This window comes from Diadema antillarum, unplaced genomic scaffold, assembly GCF_040938485.1.
Source record: "Diadema antillarum isolate AM-2024a unplaced genomic scaffold, OU_Dant_1.0 seq00000523_RagTag, whole genome shotgun sequence".
NCBI lineage: Eukaryota > Metazoa > Echinodermata > Echinoidea > Diadematoida > Diadematidae > Diadema > Diadema antillarum.
Window position 1 is genome coordinate 30410 of NW_027271475.1, and position 12386 is coordinate 42795.

General features: G+C 38.9%; 1 protein-coding gene across 1 annotated transcript; it reads right to left on the minus strand.

Moving 5' to 3' along the window:
• Positions 1 to 2727: 2727 nt before the first annotated feature.
• On the minus strand, positions 2728 to 11961 carry LOC139734344 (uncharacterized). Its single transcript, XM_071645136.1, has 4 exons — positions 11848 to 11961; positions 8465 to 8685; positions 7187 to 7610; positions 2728 to 2856 (listed from the first exon to the last, which is right to left on the minus strand). The coding sequence occupies exons 1-4, from the start codon at positions 11929 to 11931 to the stop codon at positions 2728 to 2730; spliced, it is 858 nt and encodes a 285-aa protein (XP_071501237.1). The 5' UTR covers positions 11932 to 11961.
• Positions 11962 to 12386: the final 425 nt, after the last annotated feature.

Sequence of the window (12386 nt, forward strand, 5' to 3'; positions counted from 1 at the left end):
TGCTATCAAACTTTTGTTTTGTGATTTCAAAAATGTATTTGTCATATACCCTGTGAAAAAGCACGATGTTCTTCGATCTGATCAATAAAATCCAGAAATACAAAAAAAAAAAGTGTGTGTGTGTGTGTGTGTGTGTGTGTGTGTGTGTTGAGGGGGTGGGGGGCACCAAGCTTCTCCACCCCGTCCCTCCCAAGGCTGCGCCGGTCCAGTTTAATGGGTTTGTAATCGTGGTGTCGATGGTGACTATCACCGATCATCCCCCCCCCCCCCCCCCCACTCCTCAGTACGGAGTTACGCCGTTGTATGAAATTAAAAGTAGGCTGACTGATTAATTGACTGGCTACTTTCAAAATATGATTGCTTTCAAAAGGCCTGCACACTCAATTCCAAACCAGTCGATCTTTGATGACGGGACGGAGGAAAACACATCAACTTGAAACAGCGGTTCCATGACATTTGCTCCTGCAACAATGCTCCCATGAAATATCTGCACTTTATCAGCCAAACATAATATTTTTCCCTTTTAAACCTAACCCTAATTCTAATCCTCACATCAAACTAAACCTAAAACCCCATCACAACCCTAACCATACTCCTAAGTCCTGTGGAAAAAATAAGACCGAGGCTATTGTGTTTCCAAAATAAGCTATAAACAATACTGTATTAACTTCTGCATGTTCTATTGAATAGCACACGTATACTGTATAGGGCTATGAACGTTTTAATAATTGGGTCATTTTCTTACCAATTCAGCGGATTACACCATACAACCTGTACATTCAGCATAAAATAATATGCGCAGTGCACTTACATGGAGTTGTATATTATAAATATATATATATATATATATATATATATATATATATATACATCTGTGAATGCCCTCATCTTCTCGCACTGAATAAATAATGAAGGAGCTACACTGGTTCTGTACACGGTCGGGGCCCCTTCTCGCACTCTATATACAGGTATATAATTACACATAAATATACACATACACATACATACATACATATACATACACAAAAATGTATGTACAGCTACATCTTATATTATATATATATATATATATATATATATATATATATACATGGCTCGACACTAACTTTTTTGTTTGGTGGCCCAATGGGGCCACCAAAATCCTAAATTTCAAATTTTTGGTGGCCCGAGAGAAAAATTTGGTGTCCCCCCAAAAAAAAAAACATTTAAAGTCCTTTTTTTTAATGAGTCAAATATTCAAGATTTATGATAGTAAAAATTAGAAGTTGGACATATCTACTCATAAATGAATTTCAACAAACTTGCAACACTCACTCTCAGGCATTCATTCAGTCCTTTTCATCCATCCTTTGAACAAATTTAACTGCTAATTTCCGGCGCAAAAAGTTACAAATTTATTGACATACTTTTCAAAAAATTTTGGTGGCCCGAGGCGGGCCACCAAATTTGCCCTTTTTTGAAATTTGGTGGCCCGACTTTCATTTTTGGTGGCCCCGGGCCACCGGGCCACCGTTAGTGTCGAGCCCTGATATATATATAATGCATAGCATATAAAATAATTACAATATTTGGTTAATGGAGGAGAGAGAGAGAGAGAGAGAAAGAAGGTCTATCAAATGTCTTCATGTGGAGGGATGGAAGAAACAAGAAATGCACACAGCACATCAGGACCTTCAGTAAAACATCAACATTATCACCATTTCACGTGCAATCTCTAAGCAATTAAAACACAAGTCATAAGGTGACATCAATATCATATCCATTTATTTAAAAGAACATTTCTCAATTGCCTGGACTTTACTATATAAATTACAGGCATAATACACGGTGTGACACCGCACATACGAAAACCAGCGTGTATTTTAGTACGTGATCACGTTTCCCTGTTCTGAATGATCAAATTGTAAAACTCCACATACGGTACATAATACAACGTATGTTCACCAATGAAATAATTTAAAATATTAAAAAACAATAGTTTAAACTTCAAATGATGAAGTCCAGGCTACTTGACCTTTAAAGGAATAGTATAATTTTGGTTGAGATGGGAATTCATGTTTTAACTTTTTGTGAGACAATGAGAAACTACCTAAATGAAATATAACAGAGCACATAATTCTAAGAGAAATTCAAAGCTAATTTGACAATTACATATATCAGTTATGATATGGCTGATATATAAACAAAAAAAGCAAAACAAAATGGTCATAATAAGAGGTTGGTCCCACCTTTCATTACAACCTCTTTGTTTTTGGATATCTCAGCCATTTCAAAACCGATTTTCATCAAATAAACTTTTGTACGGTCTTTAATATTTCACATTAGTTTCCTATTACGTTTCTCACAAAAAGCTAAAACCTGAATCCCCATCTCAACCCAAACTATACCATCCATTTAACCCTTGATTGGAGCACGTAAATTCAATAGACATGATTGCAGAGGGTTGACACAGTTTGCAGGTTCTGCAAGATTTTTATGTTAGTGCAGGGCCTGTGACAAAAATCATATCAAAGTGTCAACTGAATATTCAATAAATTGTCTGGAATTTGTTGCCAGTTAGGCTTGTCTTGTGTCACCTTCCATGGTAGTCTTCATGAATGGAAGGAAATTTTGGGAGGAAAGAGCATATTAGTGAACTAAAGGTTGTTGACGTCACTGTCTCCTAAAATGAGAGATGAACATTGACTCACAGATGCCAAAATAGTGTTCACAATCACGCTTAGGCAATTATCTCATGCTGAGAGCAAAGGTGGGGACATCAGTGAGCGTAGATGTCAAAACATCAACACTGACAGCACCAAGATCCACACTGTGCACATCTACCCTTGACGGGAAATAAGTGGAAAACCTGACTCCCTGCACCAGGTTTGGTGAAGTGATAGAGACTTCTCGATTGTGTCACTAAAAGCAGGCAACACGTCGGGTGAAAGAGGGGATAAACATGTTGGATTGACTCAGTTTGAAAACTTTTTTTTCTTTAAATTTAGCACAATGCTAATGAGAGACTGTACAACGCTCATTCATGCGGTTGTGAATCACAATGGGTACAGTAGATTAATAATGATGGTCATCAATTGCTACTGTTTCTTAAATGGATGGATGGACTATGAAGCCTATTCACACATTAAAGGAATAAGAATATGTTGAAGACAATGAATACATTTACTTTCTACACACAAAAAAAATGCACCATTTCCTTAACACAAATATCCCTGTAAAGATTACATATGTATGAGCAAATTTGTGCCAGTTCTTCGCATTTACCACAAAACATAATCATAGGATAAACTTGCAGTACATTGTACCACTGTGTATATTCAGCCACTTGCACACACCATTATGAGTACATTGTAGCTCATGCCACGAGTCCAAGACAGGGCCATGAACCAATCAAAGGAGGGCGGTGAGTGGTGGTGGGCAGCATTACTTGGGTCACTGGTAAAAAGTGGGACAGCCCATTTGAAAATCTGATGCTCACCACTGAATGCTTGTGCACTGCTTGTATGGGACGGTCACTGCACCCATCAACTGACTACTAGGTGGGACAAAAGTCGAAAAGTCCCTGCTACTGACAATAACTTTAAACACGTGCCTGTAACAGTAAAAATCTCATTTAGATTCAAATTTCTTGCAGCATAAATAAAATCAAATTTAATCAATAAAAAATTGATTACAAATTCATTAATTAACCTGATGAACCTGCAAGCCAAAAACCATGCAGCCAGCACAAGACTCTATTCACTGGCTGAAGAAAAAGAATCTGCTTAATTAATAGATATCACATTCTATAGACTTTGTCTTATCCCACAAGATAAAGACTGTGCAGAGTTGACTATGCACAAGCAAACTTTGCTACTGTTGGCATATGAAAGAATCTTCGATAATGCTGTCATAAATAACACTGAAACTCAGTGAAAGTTCGAAAGGAGATCACTCTTGGTGTAGCTGCCACAACAAGATACCCCTGCCTCACCCCAGTTAACATGTGTGAAGAGCAGAAACTTTGTTTGCAGATGTGCAGGCAAGTTAAATTGCCAGATATACCAAAATTGGAATTGGGGAACGAAGTTGACGCTCATGCTATTCAAAAGTACAAGTACAACTGTTTGAAAAAAATTGAAATTAACAAGAAAATAACATGCATAAAAATTAATTGCTTTCAAGTAAACTCAAGAGAATTAAATGTAAGTCGAATATTACCCCATCCCCCAAAATCCACTTGAGAGATTTCATGTTTGTCGTTGACATGTTTGAAAAACATTAAAGGGATGGTATAGTGTCGGTTGAGGTGATGATTCAGCATTTAACTTTTTGCGAGATACTTAGAAACCATTTTTGAAACGTTACAGAGCTTACAATTTGAAGAGGATCCAAAGTTTATTTGCTGAAAAACAGGTTTGAAATGGCTGATATCCAAAAACAAAAGTAAAACAAAGTGATCCTAATAAAAGGTGAGTCCCACCTTTTATTAGGATCATTTTGTTTTCGATATCTATGCCATTTCAAAACCAATTTTCATCAAAGAAACCTTGAATTCCTCTTAGAATTATATGCTCTTTAATATTTCATAAGAGATTTCCCATTATCTCAATAAATTGTCATTAAAAAAACAGTTGGAATCCTGAAGCTCCACCTCAACTGAAATTGAACCATCCTTCAAAGCCAAAACAAAGTTCTCATATGCCTGCAGAACTGTTGACTATCGCTTTAAAAATGTACACGCACGGATAAGAAATGTGTGAAATGATGCTGTAATTCTGCAAATTCCAAATGATGGAAGATGAATTCTGAACCCTTCCGAGAACTATGTTTTGGCTTTAGACTCCTTTCAACTAAATACCTCTAATAGTACCTGCAGATATCTGAATCTGAAGATATATTTTGTATGAGCATGTTATTTTGAAAAATCTAAAAATCTTGATGAAGACGTAAACTTGTCACCAGAGCTCGTACAATATTCTATTAAAACCAGAGGTCTTGAAGCTACTGTACAAGCTGTTATTTTTGTGTACAGATATTTTTGCGAATGAGGAGGTCACGGACATTTTTGCTGAGATGTTGCTTTCCAGAATTGACACCATGGACATCATAAGTGTACTATTACCCTAGGGCATGATGATATTTTTGTGTGCTGTTAAATCCGCGATCCAACAGTGACTTGCAAATTCGCAAAAATTCAACCCTCTTGAAAATAACAGCTAATACAGTATTGTGTCTTATGACACAGCTGTAAACTGTGCCTTGGAGGTACATGTGAAGTTTACTCTTGCAGAGGTTAATCAGGGCCAGGTTATCTTCTTAATCTTCTTTTTATGAGTTGCCCCTTCTGAGACATCTGTAACGTCCTGTAAAATTCAAACACACAAGAATATCTCTACAAGTCTCTGCATGCCTGCATTCTGTTGAAAAAATGCATTTCCTGCAGAAATAATATCAAACTGAAACTGAAACTAAAATTCCCTGTATAACTCTGCTTTTCCATAATGGTGCAAAAATGTTTAGAAGTTTAAGATTTAAATCTTTCCTACATGAATGTGCTGCATTCACTGGGATTTCCCCAGATTCCATTTCAAAAGATGCAATGTGACTCATTTGCCCTTCACATACCTCTTTGTTGTACACATAGATTTCTCTCTTGAATACACAATAAAGTCAAGGATATTGTGGTTAAGCAGTTCATGTAAAAACTGCAAGACTAAAAATGAAAAACAAACACTTACTGGATACAATGACTGATTCAACATCAATGTAGTTCAGTCTAGCTAAACATTTCAGTTATGTTTATTTTATTGACTTGTAATGACATTGAAGAGGAAACATTTTTCTTTTTCATTCTATTCAAATGCAATAAGTCGCAGTACACAGTTTCAGACCAAGGATGGTCATTTTATTACCTCTGCAAAGGTAGGTGGTTATGTTTTCATTACCGTTCGTTTGTTTGTTTGTTTGTTTGTTTGTTTGTCGGTATGCAAAATACATGTAACTCGATAAGTTGTGCATGGATTTAGATGAAACTTGGAGGACAGGTTGAAAATGACACAAGGTTAAGGAACAGATAATTAAATTTTGGTAGAGATCCGAAAATTTTTATGGATTCTATGAAGGATTTTTGATACTTTGGCAGGTAGGGTCAATGAACTTGGGTGTTCAAGCTGCGCATTTGTGAGGTTTTCATAGTTTCTGCCACGGCCAGGTGCGGTGCTCCGCTCAGCTGAGGGCTTGTGACATAACAAAGGCTTCTACATTGGGAAATTGGGCGATTTTTCAACATGCATACATATGGGTGGAAATCGGTCATCTGTATGGAAGAGCAAGATCATCGGCAGAAAGTAGCTGCTTGGCGGAGGTCCGACTCAGAGAGTGCATTTCTTGTTCTTTTTTCTTTTCTTGGGAGGGTTGGGGGTGGGGAGATGCGGAGTTAAATTTCAATTGTCTTTGTGATGCTCAATATGCTTCTCAGTGAGCTACGATGTATAACATAAAAATCTGACAAACACACCATGGAATGTCAGTGGCGGATCCAGGGGGGGGGGGTGCGGCGCAACCGGCGCATGCTTCCCCCCCCCCCCTTTATTTTCCGTTAAACAAAAGAAATAAAAAGAAAAAATGAAATGAAACCCTGAAGTGGTACCAGAAATACATGTATTAGTTGCGCCCCCCCCCCCCCCTTTACAGAATTCCTGGATCTGCCCCTGAATGTGGTGTAAGAGCAGTAGAAAATGGTGTTTCTGGAGCAAGCTAGCCTCAAGATGAACAAATATTCATAATTCAGATAAATCATGGCACCATGGCATAACTCATCACATCATGCAGGCACTCTTTTCCTGTGCAAGTTTTGAGATCTGCAATTCAGACATTTCTTGTCTCCATGCCTTGCCTTGAGTGATCAGTATTATTTTCTGAGCTAGTTTCTGATAGGTAATCTAAGCGGATCTATCTATCCGGTTTCATAAAAATATCATCCCTGCAAATGACCTGAAATTCCTTTCTACCCTTTTTAAATCTGAAAGTTTTGTTGATGTAGGATGTTCTGGCATCATCTACATAAATTGTATACATGTGTGTATGTACAGGTGTGTATTGCGTGTGTTCAGTATAGACTTGATGACTGAAAAGATGATGTGGTTGTGCATTATTATGAGTGGACTGAACGATGAGCACTCAATCTTCTTGAATGTATTCTTACCTCTCCATTTTCGGTGCTCTTTCTTTTCAGTGATATCTTCTTGACAGAACTTGGTGATTCTACCGTCGGTGACTTTGATGGACGTGAGCTGGGCTTGTCTCCCAACCTTGGACTTGTCCCGTCTGCTTTTGATCCCGTTGGTGAGCGAACCAACTTCAGCGTTGATGACGAAGGTGATAACGGAGAACTTGATAATGATGATGATGATGAAGAGGAGGAAGATTGACCTGAAACAAGCTTTCTGATTTTCAGATTACCAGTGGGCGACTTTGGTGTATCTCTGTTTGAGTCACTTGACTTGCCTTGATTCAATTTCACCACTAATTTGCTCTTGTTAATGACCACTGGTGGGGGTTTCAGACGACTAATTCCATCTTGACTTGAGTCGAGGTTAGTCGAAATCAGTAACCCTCCTTTTCGATCCCTGCAGAATAGAAGTAGAGATAGTGATTGACAAATTTGCAGAGATTATGCAAAGACCTTCTTGCATTATAATGGCGCAGCACAATGATGATCTAGATTTATTCTCACCAAGACATATAATGTGTCACAGAAGTTTCATGCCAGAGCATTAAGTATTGCATAAAACATAAACTTATAGTGCAAGGCTTACATGGTAAAGTTTGATAATCAATCTATGATGCTCACTGACCGTAACAGGAATCAAGTCAACACCAACATGTCAGAAAACTTCATTATGAAACAAAGCATCATTTGGGTATTGTTTAAATTGTATAAAGTGTGTGTCTGCTGACCAACACATCCAGTTACTCTAACCACCACATAAGTTTAAATCATTATGCGGCACTGTGGAATACCCTTGGGTGCCAGACTGCAACACAGGCATGCCTTTAGAAAAAATTCCATTGTTCAAATCCATTAAACTACTCATAGAAATTTTATGCTGGACATGCAATTAACAAAGTTGCAGAGATAATTCTATGCTTTGTTATATTCCATTCCAAATCTATGATTATTTCTCTTTCAAATGGCCAATACCTACATTATTGTCCATGTATAGGAGGTATGACTTTTACACACACAACCGTGAAAGAAAATTAGATTTCTTCAACTCCCCCCCCCCCCCCTTCCCAATCATTGATGAAGCATTACTGGGGAGGTAAGAAGGACATTTACATTTACCGCCCTATTTTGCTTGATTTTAAATTTTTAATGTAGTCTATTATGTGCCTTTGGTATCACTTTGCAAGCTGTTTTGTAACCAGCAATGCGACACATGTACGAAGCAGAATGCGCAGATCTGTACACAAAACTCACCTCTTGACTGCATTACCACTTGACTGTTTAGAATCTGTCACGCCTCTTCTGGGCATTTGTCGTGCCCTCACTGCGTCTAATTTCTCGATGACCTTCGCTGTGATTTGACCTCTTCTGTTCTGCCGTGGCTGTCTTTGTGGTTTGGGGGTCACTGTCCTTAAGAAGATCTCCACCAGGGCTTCTTTATCTTCTTTCTGTGATGCATCTAACCTGATACATCTCTGTTGACAAAAAACAATTAGAGGAGTCCTGAAATCCAAATGCATGTTGATTTGTATTGATTTATGATACCCTCAACATCACTTTTGTGTTGAAACAAATATCTAGAAACATTCCATTATAATTTTTAATGATTTTTTTTTCTATTTTTCTTCAGATTACTTGGGAACGCCCACAACAAAATCCTTCCAACCAATATTCTTGAGATGACCACATCTGTCAATCATTGCTAAAGTACTGAAATGTTAATAACAAAAGACCTTGGAATGCACCTTCCTCTCAACTCAGCATAACTTGCACGTTTCTGTGATATCAATGTGACTAACAAAAGATATGGTGAGGGCACTATTGACTTGCAAGTTATGCTGAGTCGAGGGGAAGGTGCATTCCAAGGTTTATCATGATGAGAATTTTGATGAAAATCGCTTCTAACTTTTGGAATGGCCAAGACATCCAGAAACAAAGTAAAACAAAGCAATCCTGATAAAAGGTGCAGGTGGGTCCCAACTTTTATAAGAATTGTTGTTTTCAAAATCTCAGCCATTTCCAAAATCAATTTTCATCAAATAGACTCTAAATGTTGAATCTCTTTTTGGAATTAGGAACAGAAACCCTACATTCATGATATGTAAGTTTTTCATTACCTTGGTAAATTACTTGGGAATACTCACGCCACGTCACAGAATAGGAACGAAGTAAATTTATTAGGATCTATAGCTATCTCACCAAAAAAAAAAAAAAAATGATGGAGAGAGAAATTCAAAGTCAGGTCTCAACCAAATCTAGTATAAGACGTCTAAATGACTATGAATTATCCCTTTAATAAACTAGAGAAGCACTCTAAGAGCGCAGACCTCTGCCAAGCAAGCAGCCCATTTCCACCCGCACTGATCTTGTTCTTCCACAGAGATCAGTGATTTCCAAACATACGTACTGCATTGTGTGCTGAAAGCCGCCCGATTTCCCAATAGAGAAGCCTTTGTTATGTCATAAACCCTCAGCTCCACAGCGCCCCTCGCCCTAGCAGAACTAGACAACGCACTTTAGTGCGCGCATGCAAACCTCAAATACGCGCAGCCTGAACTCTCAAGTTTATTGACCCTACCTGCCAAAATATCAAAAACCCATCATAAATTCCCCAAAAATTCTCGGATCACGACCAAAAGTTAATCGTTTGTTACTTGTGTCATTCTCAACCTTTCCTGCAAGTTTCATCCCAATCCGATTTTGCTCACGGACAAACAAACAGTAACGAAAACATAACCTCCTCCCTTGGCGGAGGTAACACCACTTAAAGTGAAAACAAAGTTCTGGTAAGGGCTTGAGAACCCGTCTGGCACCATTTCATATTTGCTTGCAATGTATCGAAAGAGTCTACAAAGAAACTTGCCGGAATGATGAGTCGTTTCGGAGTATGTTGAGAAAAATAATAAAAGTCGGAAAACCAACTTTTATTCCAGAAGGCTCCAGACTTTGAGGAATACTCAGTCTCAGGGAAAACTCGACCCTATTTCGGACAATTTACACGCAGTTCGTGATCGCAATATTCTATTGTATAACCTATAATAACAAACGAGGCCTAACTGAACAGACAGGAAAGTGCGTGCTAATCCTGTACAAAACAAATGGACAGCACGCGGTCCTCAACCCTATACACACATCACCTCAGTTGCTGACACGCGCGGTCTTTGAAGTTTATGTTGTTGTTTATCAAGCGTTTTTGATTGTTTTTAGAGGTGCTTGATAGGCGCACACTAATTTTGCATGCGCGCCAAAGAGGTTTTTGATGCGCTCGTTGTAACAACTCTGACCATTACTGCGAGTAGCCAGAACGCGAAGCGCTACAATGTAGTTTACACAGGCCGCTCCCATAGTACAACACTGTACAATCCAAGAGGGACAACCAATAGTATACAGTGTATACAACTCAGCCCGCCGTCAAAGCAAGGCCGAGTTATCCCTTCTTCTTCTTCTTCTTCTTCTTCTTCCTGGTGAGTGACCGCAATCAACATGCTGATTATTCTGTCACTTTGTCAGGTAGGCCGGTATTGCACGGTGCAGTAGATTTTGTATTATTTGTTTCGTTGAATAATAGATAATCCCAAGAAGTAATAAAAGTTCAAAATAAAGAATAACAAGTAATAAATTAATAAAGAATTTGATGTTTGGATTACTCCTGTCTCGAGGTCCAGGACACAAAGGTGTCGATGGTGTTGGCCTCGATGGCTTCCTGAGGAAGGCTGTTCCACTGCTTAATTGTGCGTGGCAGGAATGAGTTCTGATGGTACTGCGTTCTGCACTACTGTGGGATGACCAGCTGTTGATTGTGTTCCCTTCTTTGTCTAGATGTGAGTGGGTGTAATTGAGTCTTTATGTTGTCCACGCAGGCAAGGTTATGCTGGATCTTGTACAGCATAGACAAGCGGGCAGTTCGTCGTCTGTTTTCAAGGGAGGGCCACTGCACTGCAGCTCTTCCAGCATGGTCCATACGCTTGAGGTGTTGTGATAGCGCCTCATGACGAAACGAGCTGCACGACGCTGTACAGCTTCCAGCATTTTTATAGCCTGTTGTGCATGGGGATCCCATATAGTGGTGGCGTATTCCATTAATTGTCGGTCCCCAAGTCTGAGTTTAGCCTGACCCCGTTTGGGTAAGTTCTGAGACTGAACCTTTTTGGTTAATATTTCAAATTTTTGTCGTTACCCATCAAATATCTTGTTATTACAGCGTTATTCCGCACATTTCCTAGGCACAAGTTCACATTTGGTAGCGAAATTTGACATCTTTTGCAGGCGTACCAGAACTGTCTAGATCTATGACTATGTTTTGGCTTTTTTTAAGCGACAAGGTTAATACATTCGTACTAATAAACCAAAGGAATTCAATATTGTTCAATCCTGGTCAGAAACATGAATTGTACTGCGAGTGCTTGTGCCTAGAGTGCTGTAAGCCAGGCCACGTACTAGGTAAATTTATTTAAAGAAAACTGCACTGAACCCACTGAATCGAATAGTTTGACGTTGATTAACCCACACAAATGTACCCTGGTGGGAGTACACATACGTTACTGACGACCCCTTAGTTTAATAAATAAAAACTGCGAGGCGGCCATTGCAGCTTATTAATAATGCTTTTCATCGACAATATGACTGTGTCTGCTTACCTCTTCAAGTATGTCGACAAGGGTGTCTACAGATAGCAATTCTGGCTGCAAAAGATCGATCGAAGAACCTCTCTCCACAGCCATGCCTGCACCGCCTGCGACACCACGCAAGTTCATAATTGAAGAGAATACAGTAGGCATATTGATGTACTGTACTAGTATTGCAGCGCGAGTACGAGTAGCAAGCGTGCTTCATTCGACCACCCAGTCTGCACACACTGGCCCGATCAGCTGCTCATCTAACTCGCTGCTTGCCACCACAATGCACAAGGAAGTCTGGCGTAATGACGGGGAATTTTGAGCAATGTTTACAGGTGTATTCCCCTTTAAAGAGTGAATGAAAATTGGCTAGAGTTTACTCCCCAGAATTGTCATGGTAAGCCGTCATCCTTTTCTTTTATTCTAGTTTTAAAATTCATGTTCAATTAAACTTAACGGTCACATCTATATTGTTAGTATTTGTATCATTCTCATTATCATCTGATGTTATACTTTTATAATCATTGCCATAATCATCATCTCTCGAGTCTTGTCATTTG

Bases quoted from the DNA above. Each gene is read 5' to 3' on its own strand.
- LOC139734344 (XM_071645136.1), bottom strand. From the start codon at position 11,931: ATGGCTGTGGAGAGAGGTTCTTCGATCGATCTTTTGCAGCCAGAATTG. The intron at 8,686-11,847 runs GTAAGCAGACAC...TTTTGTCAACAG, and splicing joins TTGTCGACATACTTGAAGAG to AGATGTATCAGGTTAGATGC. The intron at 2,857-7,186 runs GTAAGAATACAT...AACCTGGTGCAG, and splicing joins AGAGCACCGAAAATGGAGAG to GGAGTCAGGTTTTCCACTTA.